Source organism: Sciurus vulgaris (genome assembly GCF_902686455.1).
Source record: "Sciurus vulgaris genome assembly, chromosome: 4".
Classification (NCBI taxonomy): Eukaryota; Metazoa; Chordata; class Mammalia; order Rodentia; family Sciuridae; genus Sciurus; species Sciurus vulgaris.
In genome coordinates, this window is record NC_136464.1 from 32,709,509 (window position 1) to 32,732,217 (window position 22,709).

General features: G+C 37.8%; 1 protein-coding gene across 4 annotated transcripts; it reads right to left on the reverse strand.

Moving 5' to 3' along the window:
• Positions 1–838: 838 nt before the first annotated feature.
• Positions 839–19,862, reverse strand: CCNJ (cyclin J). Of its 4 annotated transcripts, none has more exons than XM_079136786.1 (6): positions 19,716–19,862; positions 18,993–19,100; positions 10,927–11,137; positions 4,383–4,682; positions 4,137–4,260; positions 839–3,556 (listed from the first exon to the last, which is right to left on the reverse strand). In XM_079136786.1, exons 2-6 carry the CDS (start codon positions 19,059–19,061, stop codon positions 3,145–3,147), a joined length of 1,116 nt encoding a protein of 371 aa, XP_078992912.1. In that variant the 5' UTR covers positions 19,062–19,100; positions 19,716–19,862; the 3' UTR covers positions 839–3,144. The 4 variants fall into 4 exon arrangements, with proteins under 4 accessions (XP_078992912.1, XP_078992911.1, XP_078992910.1 ...); XM_079136785.1 differs by having other exon boundaries at positions 4,137–4,263; XM_079136784.1 differs by having other exon boundaries at positions 4,137–4,296; positions 19,716–19,861.
• Positions 19,863–22,709: the final 2,847 nt, after the last annotated feature.

Consider the following 22,709-nt stretch of genomic DNA (forward strand, 5'->3'; position numbering starts at 1 on the left):
ATCAAATATTTACACCCAGATAAACAGACCCTTACAGTTAACTGTCGCCTCTCACACCCTTGATCATTTGTATCCATATTTTTCCTAGAGTATTCTAAAACTTGCATCATTCTGTAATAAATTAGGATCTGCAATACTAATTTTAAGATCAAAAGGCAACAGTGGGGGCCGGGGCTGTAGCTCAGTGGTAAGAGTGCCTGCCTAGCATGTGTGAGGTACTGGGTTATAATCTCAGCACCGCATATAAATAAAGGTCCTTCTACAACTAAAAATATTTTTTTTAAAAAAGGCAACAGTGGTGTCCAATAAATATACTTTTGTGAGTTTCAATGCTCAGGATGGAATACATGATGGATAAATTTTTCCCACCACTGTGGCTATAGCCCACATCTGGATGACTCAGTAAATCGTGATTCTAAGTCTGACTTGTACAAAGACATGGCTCAATGAAGCTGCAAATTACAATTCTGTATTTAAAACAAAAACACCAAAGCCATTTTAGTGAAAACTAGTTTTATTTTAAAATTAAGTGCATAGCACTCATCTAATTCCACTGGTGTAGAGTTTAGCACCATGCTTGCTATTTGCAATTAATATCATAACACAGATACATTTTGGTTTGCAGTCTGTACTTGAGTAGTGTTTATTTAGTGGACTTTGGTAAAGCCCTTGATACATATTAATCTTCACAGTACACATTTAATGATGGTCCAGTAATCTCAAAACAAAACAAAATAAAACCAAAAAAACAACAAAAAAAACCCCAAAACAACAAAAAACTGAACAACTTTACAGACTAATCAATCAATAAATTAAACAAAACAAAACCCACACAACTCCCCCACCCAACCCCCTCCCAAAGCTAACACTTGTGAGTTGTATTTATAATGAAACCTAATGTTTTAAAAACAGTTCTGGTTTTCCAGCCAACCCACCCACCCTGGGTATGCAGCAATAGTAATCAATTATTTTATTCTCTCCCCCCCCAAGATTAATCCAGTGTTCTTTAGCTTTTTTAAATATAAATTGGGAAAAGTGTTAATAAGCTTTTAAAAAAGGCATATTCGTCTATAACAAGAATGACATATAAACCAATCAATAAAAGCATTTGACGACATTAAATCACCACAGGCACTGGTTGTTGTTTCAAGTCAGGATCTCTATCCCAATATCTTACATTCATAGCATTACTGAGGTAGTTAAAATACTGAAAATTGGACTCCAGGTTGCTGGGTTTGTGAATGTGAAATACATTATCTTTTGAAAGTATTTTCCCCCAAATAATTCAAGTTTTCTTAAGGTAAGAACTACTAAACCTGCTCTAATTAGCAGCCTTTTTAGAGGAAAAGTGATGACACTTTGAGAAAGCAATTTCCATGCTTGAAAACTGCCATGAGCGAGTGTTCTTACCTGAGTGGTTTTTTATTTACCAGACTAATAAATGCACATCATGCCTGATGTACTCTAAATATAAAAGTTATTTTCCTTTTAAGGAAAGGACATTTCTCTAAGAATTCATGCTGGCAGAAGCCACCCACCCACACTCAACTCCTGGAGCCATTTGGATCAGTCCACTGCCGTGTTAGCCCCTTCCCTTCCTCACAAAGGCCACTGGCTTGATTACTGAGACTCCTGCTGCATACCCACAACAGCGTTATTTTTGTCTTCAATGCACATTGTGGCGGTTGCATATCTGCCATGCAGATGCCCCTCTATTCAAGTGCTATCTTTAAAAAAACACAAATAGACACACCTTAATAATTTTTAAACCAGAAAGCATCCCTCCACCAAATCTCTCTTCTCCCACTGATAAGAGAGCAATGTATACAGCTTATCAGTTATTACTTTTTTTTTTTAAACTTTTTAAGTTTATTCCCTCAAAACGTTTTCTCCCAAGTTGCCCTTGCTAACATGACTATTATGTATTTTCACTCTTTATCAGTACAGTGAAATATGCCAGGGCAGTTATGGGCCCAATGTAATGAAAGTAGCTACTGAAATTTAGTAATCTGTACACTTGCCTGTTTAGACCAACTAGCTGGATTCCATGGTTGCTTATAAAACCTGTCTTCCACATAACAAAGTGCTGTGCTAGCACAACCTGAGTACTACCCTGGCCACCCTCCACTCCAAAATAAATCTACGGGACTTTATTCTAGTACTGATATTTTACAGTTATGTCTTCCCTTGAAAAAAACTTTTAAGAGTATTATCAAATCTGAATATAAATCACTGATTGCACTGAGAAATGCAAAACCTGTATACATATTATGAATCATAGGAACCACCACTTCATTCATTCTGTGCTACAATATTATGTTCTCATTGGAAAACACATTCTAGCATAGGAGTATTTAACCTATGTTATAAAGGTAGTTCACACTATAACATTACCAAAGCATGTTGCATTACAGTTAAATGTTTCCAAGTAGTACAAATTCCCTGAGTTAATGTGTTTTAATTTTAAAGGTTTGAGGCTGATCACTTAGGGGAAAAAACTAGCAAGCAATCAAACAAAAATTATGACCATGATTTCAAGACATGGGATCTACTCCACCCCTAAATTTAGTACATAAATTCAGATACCTATATTATTTATGATAGGAAGTTATATTGAATCATCTGAAAAAAATTATACTGCACAGATTGGTATAGCATATCAATTCACGAGTCTAACCTTAGAAATTAATCTGTAGGTAAAAAAGAAAACTCAAAACTGCAGAATAAACAAAGGATCTCTTCAAAAATTAATACTGTAACTTTCCTTCATAAAAGACGGTTTGGCAAGTCCACAGATAATCATTATAGTCTTTGACATATAAACCAACGTAAGGCCCAGAGCCTACCACAGGTCAAACCTCAATATGGCAAATTGGAGTCTGTCCAAATTTTTTGTTGAATTGAAAATATGTGAAATAAATTGGACCATCAGCCAGGCTTGAACATATCTGTCATACAGGATTTTGTAACAGGATTTGACACACACTGTTAAGTGTTTGCTTAGTCCTCCTAGATATTCATGGTGCACTGAAAGGGATATTCAGTCTTCTGGCAGATCCCTTTCCTTCTGAAGAGAAGTTTAAAGTTTGCCCCAGAGCTTCAAGTCATAAGACAGTCTGGGTTGGTCACTGCCTTTGTATATAATCACCTTTCAAAGCATGGGGTAATACAAGGATAATGTTCATTTATCTGGTAACTCCGGTTATAAGAAACACTCAGACAGGGTTTAACTTCTACTGGTATTGCTAGGGACATCCCAACACCAGTTTGTACGTGCCCAAGGCCCTGAACACTAGTTTGGAAGCCAGTGGGACATGTCTGTAGTGTGTAAGATGAGGTGTGTGTGGTAGATACGATCTGCTGACAGCTTGGTTGTTCCGATACAGGATGGCGATACTGCAGTGAGGTTTGCTGAGTCTGAGGGAGATACTGAGGTTGTTGAAAATGAACCGGCCGTGAGGGCTGGGAGGCTGTCTGGAACACACCTAGTTGTGCTGACTGAGGGCCTGCCTGTCCTCTCTGTTTGTTTGCTTCTTTTACATCATTATCATGAGCACTGAAACATGGAGGGAAAAGGAAACAATAACATTACTTGAGAAGAATCTGCTAGGAACTCCCACCCCTACCTCCTCAATGGCTCACTCCATCAAATGCTACCACCACACAGGCAGCAGTCATTGCACCATAATTCCCAACAGCGAGATCTTCCGTGTACCCTCCTGAGGCTATTTCCAACTTGGGAGGTGTGTCCAAAATAGGCACTTAATTGTGGCTGCAACTTCAGTAACATCCTGGTGAGCCCAAAAATTTAAAGATGTGGAAAAATAGAAATGGGGCAAGATTTACTTGGACTGATCTCACTAGTAATGGCCTACAGACATTCAAGAGCAGCTCCTTTCCCTATCCTGTACCTAGAACCACAATAGCAAGGGTAACTTCTACTTCATTAGAAGCCAAAAGGAGCTCCCCTTCTACAGAGTCCTTCTCATATAGTGGCTTGTTCTCATGACAGTAAGCAGCTGCCAGAAGCAAGTCTCCTAAGAGTTGTGTGCCTTTGAGAACTTGTTTCTTGGGTACCTTACACATGAACAAAAATGTTAATGAGAAATTATGAACCTAAGAATAAAAAGGCTTACATCAACAGTCGTTCGATACACTGCACTAAGAAATCCCAGGAGTAAGCAGTAAGACGATGTAGTCTTGTAGGCCACGTTGGAGAAAGACGAAGTATAATCCTCGAAGAAGCCACACATGCAGCAGCTACTAAAGAAGGTGCATAATTTAGAAAGGCATAATCTGTGGAGACACCAAAAATGAACTTAAGCAACAGAATACCAAGTTACAAGCACACAAGTCGCTTACTGGCAGCCATAACAACTCACCTTGCAGAGATACTTCCAGGAAGTAATCTGCATATTTGGCCATGTAGAGTTTTGTTTTTTCCAAGCAAATCATTGGCCAGCCATCATGAAGATCTGTTTCATGTACTGCTTCAGACAGATAATACTCAATAAAATGGGCAGCTGTTGGAAGGCAGAGGTTCCACTGAAAGGTTTCTAATAATAATAGTTCCATATGTAGCAAATTTTGTTTTGTTAACACTAGATTCATATTAGTCATACAACCCAGGCTGTTGAGCTGCTCCAGCTTAGGCACACTATCTTCTTTTTCTTCAAATTTACCTTTTAAGAAAAGGGGAAGGGATGGAAAAAGTATTAGGTAAGTGATCATTATAGGTCTAGTCAGTTAAATGGATTTTCTTGCTTATTATCAAGATTTAGACCCAAAGACATTCTTTCCCCGACCTTATTGAGATACAACTATGCCAGAATGCTTTGGTTCTGTATTTGCATATGTACTTTCCTTCCCAGTATCACTGTCTCCCATTTTCCCTATCCTCCAAAAAAAATATACATGGAACACTTTAATCTGTATTCTACTATGTAAAAAGGAAATAGTCATATATGCCAATGAGAAAAACAACTCAAATCTCACAAGTTGATTCTTTTTTTTTTTTTTTTTTAATGAGGCAGAGCTTCATTTATTGAGGTTTTACTCTGGAACATTTGAGAAAATATGAATTGCAGCATTTTCTTGAGTTGAAAAAGACCACAAGTACTTAGAAAGCATATAGCACTTCCTCTATGAAAACAAGCAAATGAAAGAATGAACAAAAGTCATGACCATGTCACACTGAGTCAATAATTGACCTTTTTTTTTTTTAATTTTTATTTTTTTATTTTTTTGTTTTTTAACGTACTTCCTTTTTTTTAAATTGTAAACAAATGGGATACATGTTGTTTCTCTGTTTGTACATGGCGTAAAGGCATACCATTTGTGTAATCATAAATTTACATAGAACAAGTTGATTCTTTTCAGAAAGTTTTCTTGTAGGCAGGTGATGGTGAAAGAAAATTATTTTAGAGTAGAGTTTAAAGGACTTAATGTCAAAGCTTTATCTGAAATAAAAATAGTCAAGCTCAAGTGTTTCATTTTGGCATATTTTCAGCATAATGTCAATTCCAGAAAGAGATAAAGAGATTGAGGTGGGGGACTGGGGGAATGTCTGGCAAGCGTTATCATTCCACAAAAAATATCATCTCTCCTCTTCCAAATTAAAAAAAAATCTAGCTAAATCTATTTTAAAAAGGGGAAAAGGAGATACTTTCTAACCTCTTTCATATCCCCTTATTCAAAGCAGGATAGAAGTAAAGACAACCTGATTTCATTATTCAAAGGCATTAACTTTTCAGGAAATATTCACCTACAGGGTTTTCACTATGCATAGCTGAGGAATAAGATTCCCTCTCCAGTCCAAGAAAAATATTTCTACAGATTGTTATCTATATGTATTACCCCACACTATTCCCGAACAAGCACTTTACTATACATAAAACATGCATATTTGGTATTTCTAGAACTTATGGCTGGAGCATATTCATGTACTATCAAGTACTATTAAGATTTTCCAGGTGCAGCAATAGAACCAGAGTTGTTTTCAAGTCTCTGGGTCTCTGTTCCTTGGTGATTCATAAAACAGAAATAACTAAAGCCTTCCTAACTCCCAGTATTGTGTTCTATTTTACACTTATGTTTAAAAAATATTTTGATATATTTCAATATGTTGATAACAATTTCAATATATTTGATTTCCTTGGAAATCTGTTTTAAGAATTTAAAAACATTTTTGGAGACGAGCCAGAGAGACTGCCAAAGCGAGAGAAACTAGAAGTTTCCTTGTCAACTTTCTCTTCTAAAAGAGATAGGTTCGTGCCACACATTAAAGTTGCAACAACAAATAATAGAGGCCAGGGTCACTCAATGCAGATGCTCAGTATATAGGCAACTGTATGGCAGCCAGCAAGGATTCCTTCATGATAGCCTACTCAGCACTGGGGAACAACTGCTGCTGCCTGCCTTTGGTCTTTGATTAGGCAGCAAAACTAGGGTGAGTTTTGCCTCTGATGCTAGGAGATTCTAAGCTCCCATCTTGAGAAAAACCCAAACTCAAAGGAGACAATATCTCTTCCTGCTCCAGAAATTTAAATTGCTCTTTAAATAAAGTTGAAGATAGAAGTTGATCCACAACTTACATAATTCAGACTCTAAAAATCTAGATAGTTCTTTCTGGTTCAAATCACATAAAGACAACTTTTGCAAGTTTAGTATATGCTTTGCATAGTTGAAAACACCATAGTGTTTTTCCAGTATAGTTATCCAGCATCCTCTGAATAAACAAGAGGAAAACACTGTTCTCAGTGTAATATAGTGAAATTCTTGAGGAGAATGACCTAGGAATTTGGTTCAGGCCCTAAGGATGAATCATTAAGGCTTTCAAAGCACCCTGCCATTTGTGTAGCAGCAGTCATACTGACAATATACTTCAAAGGAACATTGTAAAAATTAATGAGTTTATTTATATCATGCTTGGAGCTCCTTTGAAGAAATTAATACACCATAATTCACCATAATTCAAGGATCAAGGATGTTTCATATTATTTCCTTGAAACTTACAACATCAAAACTTAAATTGCATCTGGGAGTGTAGATCAGGGGTAGAGTGCTTGCTTAGCATGCACAAGGTGCTGGGTTTGGTCCCTAGTAAATAAATAAATAAAATTGCATATGTTCAATTTCACATCTCAAGAAACCAGGTAGTGGGTTGGCCATTTCATTTAAAGTCAGATAAGTTGATTCAAACAAAAAATGGAAACCAAAAGGAAGATTTATGTTTGAATTCCCAAAACTGAACCAAAGTACTGCACCAGATTTTATAGGGAAAACTACTACAATGACAGATCTCTGTATTCACATATACAAAGTATTCAATGATTATAAAAGACTTTGCATACTGATTTGCAAAGTTAAAAATAACTCGCATGTTGCATAAATAGCCACATTCAGAATTTTAATTCAAGTAGAAGAGTTTTGGAACTTTTAAATTATGCCTCGTGATATCAGTACTCAGCTTTGTGGACATTAAATGATTACAAAAGAGTATGATAACATCATTGAGTTCCTGCTTTAATATCTATAGTTTTTCTTATGCTGAATGCTATGTGTGTGTATTTAAAATCTATTTATCTATAATGCTACACACAGATTAAAAAGATCAGTTTCTTCAATTGAAAGGAAATACCAGAAGCCATGTGATTATATTGATAAAAGCCCCAAACAGGATATAAGGGCACAGGAAATTCATATCAGTTTCCCAGAAAATAAAGAATTAAGAGGCCACAGAAACAAAACACCAAGTTGTCTTTCCTTTAGAGGAAATCTACAGATCAGCCATGGAAAGCAACATTTTCAAAGCCAGCAGTGAATGGTAGCTATATAGTAGGGAAGATTTGTACACTGAATTGGGAATGGATCTGAGGAAATTCTGAGCTCTGCCAACCCCCATTCTATTTTTTTAATTCCTAAGTAGGAAAGTCATCCTTAATACATACTAAAAATCCTCACAAATTTGTAGGGCTATCAGTCTAATAGAAAAGTTGATAAAGAACAGGAAAAGGTAATTCACAGAAAAAAATTCTAAGCTCATTAAAAATTAAAATGTAAATCAAATCAACTGTGAAATATAATTTTTCCCCTAGCAGGAAGTATTAAAAAAAGAAAAAAAAAAAAGTTTTGCTAACCCACTATTAGTTTCTAGGAGAAACAAGCACTTGCTACAAATTGTTACTACTAAAAGTGTATAATTTCACTTTTGCTTCATTTTTCTCCCCCCAAGATCATTTCTTGCTACATAAGACTTTAAGCAAATTACCAGACACCTTTAATCTCCAAGACTGATTCAAAATTGTCCACGTTTCACGCTGGCCACAGAAGCCAATGGAAGTCATGCTATACTTGTGAAAAAAACAGAATGTGAGAATTTCCCTGGACAAACCAGGGTCTATTTTAGGATAAGCCAGGACTCTTGGAGAATAATTACAATGTCAAACCCTTTATGTTATACTTTCTTATGTGCTTTTAAACATGTTAAAACCCACTTGATCTCACAAGTTTGTAAGGCAAGGCGTCTGTATTTCCATCTTATGGAGAAATAACCTGGGATGCAAGGTTGTTGAAATTCATATTGTGGGTGATTCAAATCCAGAAAATCCATCACTATAGTCCCTGCTCTAAAACAATGCAATCAGAAATAATGTGAAGGCTCTTTTTCCTTTCTCTAATCATACATACAACAGACAACTAGGAACTTAAGCTCCTTGAACTTACGAGCTGCTGTCTTTGGCTGAACAACCTATGGCCTCCACCCTACTCCCTAACTGGAATACAACTGTCACTTGGTCCTGTCAGCTATGAGCTGTCCTGTACTTTCGTACTACAGGATGCTCATCCCAAAGCAGGGAAAAGCTGGAGGAGAGTCACAACAGAGTTCAATCCTGTGAAGAGAGTAGCAGGTACCTGAATAATACTCATGATAACTAATTGAAGATCTGCCATTGGTATCCAACTGTAAGAAGGCAAGAGTGTGAGAATATAATACTGAGACTGAATTCCACAAGTTTAAAACACATCAGACACTGAAAACAGGCTATTAATTTAGTTACATTAAGTCAGCCTATGAACTGTCCATGCATCATTTATTATTTCATAATCCACAAAGATGAGCTTCCCTCTTGGCCTACACCATACTTTTAAGAATTGCAGGCAGAACATGTAAGACTTGGTAGTGGTAAAATGACAGTGACAGTTATGGCAAGCATAAAAAATCACTTTTCATTAATGATCCCAAGTTTTTAAAATAACCTAACTTGCACATCTGATTTCCAGGGTGTCTCTACTATGATTTGATCCGGTAATAACATTTTGCAGGATAATAAAAAGTCATTTATTTGTGACTTCTCACACATTGGACTTGTCAAGTATGAATTTTTCCAATCTTATGGAAACTATTAAACCCCAAAGGGCTTCAAAGTCAGTGATAAAATACATACAGTACTGTACACATGATTACTTATGGGCATGAAACTTTAATTAAAAGTTAAAGGTTAATTATAAATGTACAGAGATTACCTCTCTGGCTTCTGGGTGGCAGAGGGAGATGTGAGATGTGTCTGGGTCTTAGAGGGAGATAGATTAAACGGGAAATGCAGTTATTCTGGAAATAGATAGTATTCTGCTAGAATCTGGCTCAAGGTCCCTGGGGATAGATTTGAATAAGGAGACTGGGTGACTAGATCTAGATGAAAGATACTAAATGCTACATTAAGCAGTTTCCACCTTAAACCACAGATAGTGGGAAGTCATCACTGTGGCTTCACATTGAGATCCTAATAAGGGATCTGAAATAACATACAAAAAGATATTCAAGGGGACAAAATAAGTAGAGGAGGTCATCAAATCATAGGAAGAATAAAGGTAGGAAAATAAAATCTGACAAAAGATTAGTACCAGAAATCATACCACAAAGGATTGCATTTGGTTTTAGGTTTATTAGCAGCCACAACACAAAGATGTTTTAGAAAGAACTTTGGCGGCACATGGATAACTGTACATCAACATGATTTCAATAAAAATACAATCATTTCTCATTACTGAAAGAAGAAAAAAAAAAATCAATTTCAATTCCTTTATTTGTCCTTTCTCTTCACTGAAGGTACTAGCAAGCAACAAAATGAGTTACAGCAAGATATTAAGAGAAAGAGGTGGGAAAAAGTATAGCATTACCTTCTGTAAAATGGATTTAAAAGATTAGAATTTTTTCTCAACACCTACTATATAGTTGGTTTGATGCACAAGAAAGGTTCTTCCATTTGTAGTAACTGCACATGAACTTTCAGTTCATTAAGTCATTTTGTTATATAGTCAGTAGAAAGCATTCTAACAATTTAAGAGCATGGTACTTTTACAATAGTTTCTCACCTTTAGCTCCATTGATGTTTTGAGCCAAAGAATTCTTTGTTCTGGGGAACTAACTATCCTGTGCATTACAGGATGTTTAGCAGCATGCCAAGTTTCTGTGCAGCATCCCCCAACAAGTTGTAACTAAAATGCCTCCACACATTGATGAGTGTCCCCTGTGGGACGGAGTTGCTCCTGGTTGTGAATCACTGGTTTTAAACAATGGATCTCAATTGGGAAGGTACAACAGAATCATCTTTGGAACTTTTAAGAAGTTAAAAATTATCCAGGTCCCACTGTAGATTCTTACTCATTAGATCTGTGATGGTCTCAGATTTGCATTTATATCAGAATCTTCAACATGGAGGACTTAGGCATATATTTTTTAAATACTCCAGAGTCATTTTTTCATGCCTGGTTAACAATCATTCTGCTAAAAAAGCACTTCCAACATAAACTTCCTGATAGTAGTAATGAATGGGATTTGATAATAATTCACTGAGTTCTATGTAGGTTTATTTGATCATTTAAATAATGGAGATTTCCAGTCATGTAAATCACGTTTCTACTTACTTGCTAGAAGCAGACAGGAAAGCGCAACTAGATGTAGCTGCTGGATAGAGATGTCATAACGATCCATAAACAAGTCCAGCAAATAGACAGCAAGATGTCGGGCAGAAGGGCAGAGTGTGAAGCGATTGCTCACAATGGCAATCAAGTCAGCAAAATACCTTCTGAGACTTAGTTGAGGGGACTGGCCTTTGTAGGAGGGCAACTTCAGCTCCTAAAGCAAGAGGAACAACACTTAGTCTGACATAATCTGTAGGAATAACCCCCCCCCCCATGGTTTTTCCAATATATTAGTGTTACAAGTATGTCCAAAACCCACTTTTCTTAAATGGAACATAGAAATGAAAAAAGAGAGGATAATAAATGGCATTTAAAAATTAATCTAAAATCAGACTTTTCTATTTATTCTTAACCACCTCTGATGTAACAATTTTAAGTGTTTCTTGCTTTATGGAATAGATACACTCTACAAAAGTTTTTAAAAGGAGCATCATATTTTCCCTATTAGGTGTTTTCAAAAACATGTCCTTACCAAAAATCTAATCATACTACACACATACCCTTGAGGAATCTCAAAGCTTTTATTTAGAAGATAACAAGTGGATATGTTCCTGGAATGCTGCACATTATATTACACTTGCAGGGATCTAGAGACCAGTACTCAACCATTAGTATTTTCTAATCTTGTGTCCTTCTTAGCAGTTTTCTCTCTCCTTTACCAGTATCCCTTCATACACCTCAAGTTTTCCCCATCATCAGTTTTCAATCTTAAAACTATTATCATACCAACTAATTTTTAAAAAATTGGAAAACATATACAAGTAAAATATTTCAAGAGCATAGAGATAAATGGAGTTTACAAATTCATTTTATAGATAAATATAATACTGAAACTAAACCAACAGGTTTTATAATAGCAGGAAGTAACCTGGATATGATACCAAAAGCACAGGCAAAAAGAAAAAAGATCAGTCCACAGAGTGAAAGGGCAAATGACAAGAGAAAATGTTTACAAATTATAATATCTGGCAAGAAATTAATATCCAAAGAACTATTAAAATTCAATAAAAAACTAACACACTTTAAAAACGGGCAAAAGACTTAGATAGACATTTCCCCAAAGAACATATACAAATGGCCAAGAAGCATATGAAAAGATGCTGAGCATCATTAATCATAAAGGAAATGCAAATTAAAACTACTGTGAGATAACCATTTCATACCTATTTGGATTACTAATATTTAAAAAAGGAAGAAAAATAGAAAATAAGTATTAATGAAGATGTGGAGAAACTGGAACATATACATTACTAGTGGGAACTTACACATTACTGGAACTTATACATTATCCACATTATCAGTGGTAGTTCCTCAAAAAATTAATGCGTTTACAAATGATCCACCATTTGCATTTTTAGGTACACACAAATGAACACTCATATTCAGGTCACCATTATGTGTAATAATCAAAACATGGAAACAAACAACCCAAATGCCTACTGGCAGAAGGCTACATAAACAAATGTGGCATACACAATGAAACATTATTCAGTATTAAAAAGGAAATTCTGATAAATGCTACATGGAAGATAGTATGCTAAGTGAAATAAGTTGGATATGAAAGGATAATTATTTTGTGATTCCACTTATATTAAGGATTAAAATATTCAAATTTGTAGGGGCAAAGCAGAATAGTGGTTATTACCAGGGGCAGAAGGTTGAGGGTGGGAGATTGGGAAGTTATTGGTCTATACGTATGGAGTTTCAGTTTAGGAAGATGAAAAAGTTCTAAAGGGGACAGTGGTGATGGTAGCAAAACAATGTAAATGGGGGCTGGGAATTTGGCTCAGTGGTAGAGCAATCGCCTAGCATGTGTGAGGCACTGGGTTTAATTCTCAGCATCATGTTTAAATAAGTAAAAATAAAGGTCCATCAACAACTAAAAATAAATTAAAAAAAAAAAAAAACCAACGTAAATGTACCTAATGTTACTGAACTGTCACTTAAAAATGGTTAACATGGTAAGTTTTATCACAACAATACATGAAAACAGGGAAGTTACATATTAATCTAAATATTCTCTAAGATGAACAGATAAAATAATCAGGTAACTCAGTAGTATATCAAAAAAATGCATCACATCAGCTGTAATACTTCTCAGGAATACAAGGATGGTTTGATATTAGGAAACTATAATTCACAAAAAAAAATACACAAATAAACACAATTATCTTGACAGAAGCCACAACAGCATCTGAAATAAAGGTGACTGGAAGAAACAGAACAGATACACTACATATCTTTAATGAAGGAATGGATTGGATGGAGGTAAAAAGGTATTTGAATATAAGAACCAGCATCTCACTTGCAGATGAAACAATAGAAGGATTACCAGGATAGTGCCTATTGTTGCAACATTATCTAACATCACTCTGAGAGTACAACCAATTCAAATAGAAAAAAGTGAAGGTATGTTTATTAGGAAGAATCAAAAGTTATTTTCATGAAACAAATTATTAGTTTTCAAATGGGAGAATTAGTATGCAGAAAACTCACTGAAAATCAACAGAAAAAATAAACAGTATGATTTCAATAAGATGGCTGATTATAAAATTAATATTAAAATAGCTTTTCTGTATAATCTATTAGAAAATACAATATTTCACGAGTTACTGTAAAAATAAAGACCAAGAATAAATATGCCAAAACTATATGAAGATAAATCTGGCAGGGTGAGGTGGTGCACACCTGTAATACCAGTGACTCAGGAGGCTGAGGCAGAAGGATCCCAAGTTCAAGGCCAGCTTGGGCAACTTAGCAAGACCCTATCTCAAAATAAAAGATAAAAAGGACTAGGGATTTAGCTCAGTGGTAAAGCACCCATTGGGTTCAATCCCTAATATGAAAAGAAAAGATAAAAATGATAGGTGTGAAAGACTTACATGGAAAGACATTCTTCTTTTCTTGGATAGGATAAAATATAAATGAAAATAATGGCATTTCAAATAAGGGGAATAGATACATTTAATAAATATTTCTGTCAAACATGATAAAGAACTAATTCTTACTATTTAGAGAAGTCTTACAAATCAGTGAGAAAAAGCAACGTATGAATAGAAAGTTCATAGGAAAAATACAACAGGACCAAAACTATGTAAAAAGATGCTAGATCGTATTCAAATTTAAAACATTATGCAGTGTTTCACTTACTAGATAAGGTTTTATCAATTTTTGTTTATGCTATCAAGAGAGGAAATAGTAGCTTTCACATACTATTGACTGGATTGACAACAGATACAATCTATTGGAGGGTAATATGTAATACAGATAATGTTTTTTAAAAATGCAGATACTCTTTAACTTAAAAACCCTAATTCCAGGAATATACCCTATATAAAAAGGAGTCCTTCTGCAGCTGTTTGTAATAGAAAAATAGTAGAGCAAAAAAAGTTTGATCCCAACAACCACAATGAAACTCCAGAAAATTATGCTGAGTTTAAAAAGTTAAAAGGTCACATATTTTATGACTCCATTTATGTAACATTCTTGAAATGACAAAACTATAGAAAAGAACAGATTGGTGGTTGTCAGGGGTTAAGAGAGGGCATGAGATGAGAGAGAGGGAGGTAATGGATTTTATAAAAGGGCAACATAAGAGATACCCTTATTTGTTTGTTTGTTTTTGTGGTGCTGGGGATTGAACCCAGGGCTTTGTGCTTGTGAGGCAAGCACTCTATCGACTGAGCTATATCCCCAGCAAGAGATATCCTTGTGATGATGGAAAATATTCTGCATCTTGGCTACGTCAACCTAAATAACCTGGTTGTGACAGAAGATTATAGTTTTTCAAGAAGTCATAACTGGGGGAAACTGGGTAAAGGTCATAGGGGATCTTCCTATACTACAACTGCATAGGAATCGACAATCTCAAAATAAAAAGCTCAATTTTTAAAAAAAAATTTGATGTCTATCAATAGGGAACTAGTTAAATAAACTATGGGATGTTGATGCAATGTAGCATTTAAAATAAAGGACAGTAGACCTAGATGGGTTGATGTGGAAAAATCTGATAAATTGGGGGTGGTATGGGAGGAAGGTATAGAATAATGGATGTATATACTATGACCTCTGTAGGAAAAACAAAATATATTTTCAGATATACTGATTTACTACATATCCTCAAGGAAAAAGAACCTTAAGAGGAGGGAACAGTAGTGATTAGAAGAGCCCCATTTTAAACCTTCCTATGTTCTCCAGAGTTTTGGTTCTTTTGCTTTTTTTTTTTTTTTTAACCATGTGCATCACTTAAAAGGTTTTTAAAAAAATTTTAACAGGGATTACTTGAGTGACAGGCTAACAGGCCATTTTGTTTTTAATTTTTGTACAAGTATAAGGGGGGCAGAGCGGTGGCACATGCTTGTAATCCCAGCAACTCCAGAGGGAGTCAGCAGGTGGACTGATGGCAAGCTCAAGGCCAGTCTTGACAATTTAAGAAGATCTTGTCTCCAAGTTAAACAGAAAAAGGGATAGGGATGTAGCTCAGTGATAGAGCATTTGCCTAACATGTGGGAAGCCCTGGGTTCAATCCCTGACAAAATTTGCATTTTTAAGGTATTGCTTAAGAAGACAGGAAAGCTGAGTATGGTAGTACATAATTGTAATCACAGTGACACAGGCGGCTAGGGCAGGAAGATTGCAAGTTCAAGCCCAGACCGAATAACTTCACAAGACTCTTTCTCAAAATAAAAATTAAAGAGAGCTTGGGGTACAGCTCAGTGGAAAATGCCTTGAGTTCAATCCCAGTTCCACATATACACACAAAAATAATAGAAATAATAACAACAACATAAACACTATTGAAAAAAATTTTTTTCTCAATAAAAGGAACAGGCTGATTCTTCCCTTCCTTTCTCCTTCACTATTTCTATAGATCTTTAGAATGGTGTAAATGAGTTGCAAATTTACCTTTCTTTGCTGTCATCATGTGACATTTATTGAGAATCTCCCTTGTGGCAGGCACTGTGCTAACCCCAGGAGAAAAGCTGGAAAAACAGTCTCAAGCCTCTCTCTAGCAGGTGAATCAAAATACAGAGATCATTATAATGCAATATTTTAATCACACAGTATTATGAGTACACTGAGAAAGGCTAACTTGGCTCAAGGGGTGGGAAATTGGGAAAAAGTAAAGTCAGGGTAGGTTTTCTAGAAAAGACACGCTAGGAAACATCTTCTAAATGCTAGAGGGCTTTATTATTAACAATGTTAACCTTACAAACTTAAAAAAAATGTCAGGAGGGACTCTGGATGCAGCTCAGTTGCACAGTGTTTGCCAAATACACATAAGGATTTAGGCTGGATCCCCAGCACTGAGCAAAAAGTAAGTAAGTAAGTAAGTAAGTAAATAAATAAATAAATAAATAAATAAATAAATAAATAAGGAACCCTAAGGGCCATCAAGACAATTTTAAATAATGTGTCCAATACATTCTCTTTAAGTTTTTTTAAATGGTAAAAGTGTGAGTGTTTACCACATGACTGATAAGAGTCTGTTCTTGTTCAGGTCCTGCAGTTATAACAGCATGAGAAAATGACTATGCTCTTCTCAATGTAGAGGTTTCCTCGGCTGTCTATTCTCAAACCTCCAGAAATGAACACTCTTGTTCCTGCTTCTCAGGAACCCACAGGTAAAAAGCACAGAAAAGCCTGAATACATCATCTCCATCTGCAGTTTCAAGTGCTCATCAGCTTACCACCCCAGATGCCATTCCCTTCCCAGCCAGGATGGAAATACAGGCCTAAAAGAATACCCAGAACTTTAACTACAATTCTGTGAGGTAAATATTTTCTAAATGTTTCTCACAAAGCTATAGTTGTTCTCATCTGCCATTAAGTCTTCTAAAAATTCTACGACACTGAATGCAGCAAGAAGATAAGAAGGAAAGGAGACATAAGCATCAAAGGAGACAGGATGCTTTGCAGGTTTTTTTGAGTGGTAAATTGTGTTTTATAAAAACTGTATAGTTGGCATTTGAGGTTGAAGAGGATTTTGAGTCATTGTATTTTCACTCTAGAAGAAACAATGCTGGTCACATTGATTATTCCTCCACAAACCTTGGGTCTTCCACAGTATCCAAATGGCAACTCTCCAAAGAAAGACGTAAATCTGGATGTTCTGACTTATGAAAAAGATTGGATTCTATGAAGGTGGGATGTCTGTGTCACTCATTGTTACTGCTCTAACATCTGGTACCTAGTACACACTATGTACACAACACGTTCAATACAACAAACAGATGACTATCCAACTAAATCATCAATTAACAGCCTGAAATTAACATGTCTTTTCTATAATAAAAGTTCATTTTAACTTCCTTGACTTCAACACAGATGCCACAGATGGCACCTGTGGTATTCCTTCAGACCCTGTGCTATCTTGTCCTGTGATAGTTCATGAGCAACTTGAGTGCAGGGCAGTCTTTTTCTTTGGCTCCTTCAGAAACTAATGCACAAAAGCATTCAACAAACCTAGATTAAAAAAAAAAAAAAAAAAAAAAAATCTACCTCTAAATTCAACTGACAAAATTAACTCAGATAATTACTCAGGATTAAAATTAACTACACATAAAATATAAGAGTTGAAAACCAAGGGGTATCACCAAGAAAAATCTTTAAAAAGTTTTGTGTCAATTAAAAATTATAAGTATCATTTACAAATTATTAATTTCACCACATATGAAAGGTATTAAAAGTCTAACCCCTAGAAAAGCACATTTCCAACAAAAAGATGACATTTGCCAAAAGGAAAAAAATCAAAAGTGTATCCAGTTTTCAAAGTGGAAAACCTGCAACTCTTTTCCTAACACTCTAGAGAACCATTCCATAGTTGGAACTTTTATTAAGTAAAAATGCTCTCATAGGGGGCTGAGTTGTATTCAGGGTAAAGGACTGAACATCAGAAGTCGTATACAGCATTTAGAAATCTAGAGCTTTAAAAAAGTGCAATTTTAAGAATTTAAGTCAATTAGATTTTTCCAATCTACTGGACATGGTCAGGAACTTAAGATACAAGTTTATTACCATCCCAGAATCTCTCAACTCCAATGATCAAAATCCCCTTTATTAAAGAGTCAGCTGTTTTCCTTCTCAATTTGGTTTTATCCAAAGTGAAAGTGAGTTATGCCAGAGATCATTTTGGATCTGGTCTCTCTTCTGGTTATCAGAAAGACAGAGCTGTTCTATTAATCCGTTTTGTGATATGCAGAGTAAAGTTGTTACTTAAGAGAGATACACAGATTTTTGGGCACAGAAAAATGTATTTTTTTCAATATCTATTAAGTATTTTAGGTCTTTCTACCTTTAATATTAAGCCTTTTTGAACAGTCCCAAATCTTAAGAGGCAAGTAATAATAACAGTTTTTACTTGGGTTTACTATATGCCAAGCATTAAGTCCCTATAGAGTCCTAACTTACTTAAATTTCACAATTATCCCATAAGGTATTTCTACTGTTATTGTTGTTATTATTAAGGTATTGGGAATCACCCAGGACTTCACTCATGCTAGTAGGCAAGTGCTTCTACAACTGAACTATACCTCCAACCCCGCATTCTACTATGATTATTCCTCACTTCACATTTGAGCAAACTAAAAACCAGAAAACTAACGAGCCCAATATTTCACAGCAAGTTAGAGGAAAGGCTGGGAAATTTAGATATGTACAAATGCGACTTAACAACAGCTGCATGCAGTACCAACTATAGAACAAGGCAGGCTGCTTTGCCCAATAAAAAATTCAGAGATTAAGTATTTTAAAATACAAGATCAAATCCATGGTCCACCTCGAAACAAGAACATCGAATGTCCCTTTTCACTTTTCCTCTCCTAAGCCCTCTCATCATTTAAGTTGCAGGTTCTTCCGATATAACCCAGGGACCAAAAGAACTTAATTAACCATGAGCAAATAAGCGAACTCGCGTTTTCTGGTCTGGAAGATCTGGACTTTCCGGGGAGCTGAGGTCCACTGTAACTGGCCCAAGACCCCCGAATGGCAAGGTTGAGAATCAGGGTTACCTTGTACCGAAGCGCTTGGTGAATATCAGCAGCCAGTTGTCCTCGCCACCACTGCCCCTCCAGCTCCATGGGACCCCGCGGCGCGCCTAGCCAGACGCGGCAACTTGTCTGGAAGACACGCCCCAGATGCGGTCACCGCCAGCAACTTCCCCCACGACCCTCCGCGCCCCCTCCCTGAGGGGTGTGACCTCGGCCACACTGTGTGGCTGTTCATCTTCACCCGACTCGTCCTAAGCCCGGCACCCGCCCCAAACAGTTCCCAGACGCCACATGTAAGGCCCGGTCTGTGCACTCAGGAGGAGCTGGCTTATTTAGGGAGCTGCCCAACTAGACTCCGGACAAGAGGGGGATCGACTCGGACCCCGACCGCCAACGCACGGAACAGACTGCAAGCGGGGCAAGAGCGGGAGGGGGCGGCCCGCCTTCGGACTCCCGGAGTCCGGGGTTGGAACTCCCCGGCCGGCCCCGAGGGGCGGGTAGACCCGACACCAGTCCCAGCCCCGCTGGGGCGAAAAGTTCCCACCGAGAGGCCGGGGGCGAACGTCCGCCTGTCCCCAGCCCCGCCGCAGAAGGCCGGGCGCTCGCTCCTCCCCGAGATCTGAGGGGCCGCGCGGCCCCCGAAAGGCGAACAAAAGGCCGGGCGGGCCAGGATCCGCGCCTCGCCCCCGGGACCGGTGCCCGCGCCCAGCCCAGGCCTGCTCGGCCGCACCGCGGCTCTCTTACCCGGAACCGCGGCCTTCACAGCCCCAGCCCCGCCGGCGTGCGGGGGACGCCGGCCCCGCTCATGCTGCGGACAGTCGGCCGCGATGCGCCGGCCTCAGCTCGGGCCCAGCGCCGGGGCGCTCGCGCCGCCCATTGTTAAAGGACCGGCGGGCGGCTCCGCGTACAAAGCCAGCGCGGGGGCACATGCAGCCCGCACTGCCAATCTCGTCTCGCGATACAGCGAGGTCGCCCCCCAGCCGACCAATCGGCGGCCCGGCCGGGCCCAGGTGCAGCGTCTGGCGGCGGCACCGCTGTTCTACGGCTCCCGCCTGGGTGCTCGCAGCATCCCCGGCGGCGCTGCGTGCCCTTAATGCTTTCGTCTCCGAACTTCTCCATCACCTTCCGCGAAACCGGGCTGAGAGCGGACCCGGGTCGGTAGAGAGCGCCCGAGAAATTCCAATGCTGATCATTAGGTGGCCTATCTGGTTAGGCCACTCACCTGCTGAGAACCTTCAGCGCCTCCGGTGCTAGCGGAGGAAAGTTCCGACGGCTTATCCTCGCGATTAAAACCCTTCACAACACGAATCCAATGGGCCTTATCTCAGATTGCAACAGCCCACACATCCTAGGAGATGCTTCGGATCATCAGGCCTTCCAAATGGGTTTTAGCTGTTTCTGCAGCCCCCAAGGTGCTATCTCCGTGAACTGCTCTACCCCAAAACCCACTCCTCTTTTAGATCCCGAATTAACCCTACCCCTCTCCTTATTTTGTTCTTTAGAGAGTCTCAAGAACTCTGAATGAAGGGAATTAACATTACCTTCAGTAACCTAGCTTGTCAAATCCATAGAGGATGTAATTAACCATCTGTGGTGGTAAATCAGGAAACTACAAAACTGGAAACACTCCAACATCAATTAAGGGATGTTGGAACTGAAATGTGATTAGCAGAAACCAAATCAAATGTTATTTTAACGTTTGGTGGACTATCACAAAAGAAGTGGATGGTCAACTTAAGACAGAGATTCCCACTTTGATACTAGATCAGACTCAATACTAAAAATTCATGGGATCCACCACTTTTGCTTTGAATCCTTTGTCCAAAAAAGACTCTGAATGATAATTACTACTAAGTGATGAATGCACCGTCTGTAACCTGAGGTTTGTCACAATGACAGAAGAGCAGCTGATATATATATATATTAGCTACAGCCAATCATGGACAATGTTTATGCCCAAGAGAACAGGACTCCAGGAATGACAAGAAAAGGGAAACTAAGAAGTGGAAGTTGGCATAGCCGGCAAAATCCAGAGAGAGGCTGCCTGACACATCTCAGGAGAGGATACATCAGGATAAAATCTTGCCGTTTTTAATGCCATTTAAATAGTACCTGCCTCCTCGGTTTCCAATTTATGACTTATAAGCAACTTTATGACAATAATTTGGCTTCCAAATGACTTAAAGGTCCAGGGCCTACTTAAGAACTCCTTCAGAAAAATGGGTCACAGACTATAATCATCAGTGTAATAAACAGGTTGTCTCTCAAAGTTTCTACTTTGAAGATGTTGTTCATTGGAAGACATTCGTTCAGAAATCACTTTGTTATTTTCTAGATTTGCCTCATTCATTATAAAACTTAAGTGTTTCTTTTATTGGTTAATGTTTGTGGGGTTGTGTATGCATCCCCACTGTGATTATACATATCTACAATGCAAATTTCAGATTTATTATTATTTCTTTAGTAATTCCTTTAGCACAAGCTGGGTACCAGGCATTTACTTCATTCCTAAATAAAGTCTCTGTTTTCACAAAGTTTATATTCTACTAGGAAGAGAATATAATAAATGAACAACGACAAAAACACATTACATGGTGACAAGTGTTGTGGAAAAAAAATAAACTGAACATGAGGTTTATAATGTGACCCTGGGGGGAAATTGTTTTATACTAAGGTGAGGTGTGCAAAGGACTAAGGGAAGGGAGCATGCAATATCTGGTGGTTGGGCATTCCAGGCAGAGGGAATGGCAAATGCACAGGCTGTCAGGAGAAAGCATGTTTGGAATGAAAATGGAGACTGATTTATATCTGGAGTGGAGGCAGGAAAGATTTCCAAGTTTAGGAAGCAGTGATCAACAAAGGTATAAAAGGATGGAAGTGAAAAAACCAGAACATTTACATTAAGAGAAGAGACTGGAAACTGTAGAATCCAGTGTTTCTGCATTAGACAAGTGGATTTGGCAAGAGCTGGGGTGTGGTCAGATTTTCTGGAGAGCTTTTGTAATTCACTTAACTTTAGGCAGTGAAAAGCCACTGATTTTAAATTGCTTCCTTTTTTTTAAATGAATGCACGCAATATATAAAATATAAAATATTTGAACAGTAGAAAACTGAATATAATGACTAGCAAATCTCCCTCACACCCCTGATCCCAGTTCTTCCCAAAGGCAACACTATGACTCTTCTGTACTCTTCCAGAAACAACACAGGCCTTTATAAACATGTGTATGACTCCTTTACCCCATTGTGTACCCAAATGGTAGAACTTTACACTCTATGTTGTATACCTGTTTTTGTCATACAATATATTTTGGTGAATATTCCATGACTGAACATCCAGGATTCCTTTCTGTGGCTACATTATACTCTAGTGAATGTAAAGACTGGCAGCCAAAAGCCCTCCCTGTGGTTCTTGATTTGTTGTGATTTGTACTAATCTCATGGCAACTACTATTCATATCAACATCCTTGCTTAAGGCATCATCATCTCTTATTTGGACCTATGTAATAGTTTCTTAACTGCTCTTATTGTACTACTCCTATCCTTCTCCAAGACATTTGACCCTGGCATCTGGAGTGGTCATAAAAAGGCAAATTACACCTATTATATTTTTTATTTTTGAGGTGCTGGGGATCAAGCATAGGGCCTCACACATGCTAATACAAAGGTATTATTGTATACCCCCTAATCTGTTATGTGCTTGACAGAGGAGAGCTCCTGGGTCACTTTTCCAAACC

Coding starts and splice junctions, on each gene's coding strand:
- CCNJ (XM_079136784.1), bottom strand. CDS start 19,061: ATGGAGCTGGAGGGGCAGTGGTGGCGAGGACAACTGGCTGCTGATATT. Junction 4,297..4,382: donor CCTGGAAGTATCTCTGCAAG/GTGAGTTGTTAT, acceptor GTGTCTCCACAG/ATTATGCCTTTCTAAATTAT. Junction 3,557..4,136: donor TGTATCGAACGACTGTTGAT/GTAAGCCTTTTT, acceptor TCCATGTTTCAG/TGCTCATGATAATGATGTAA.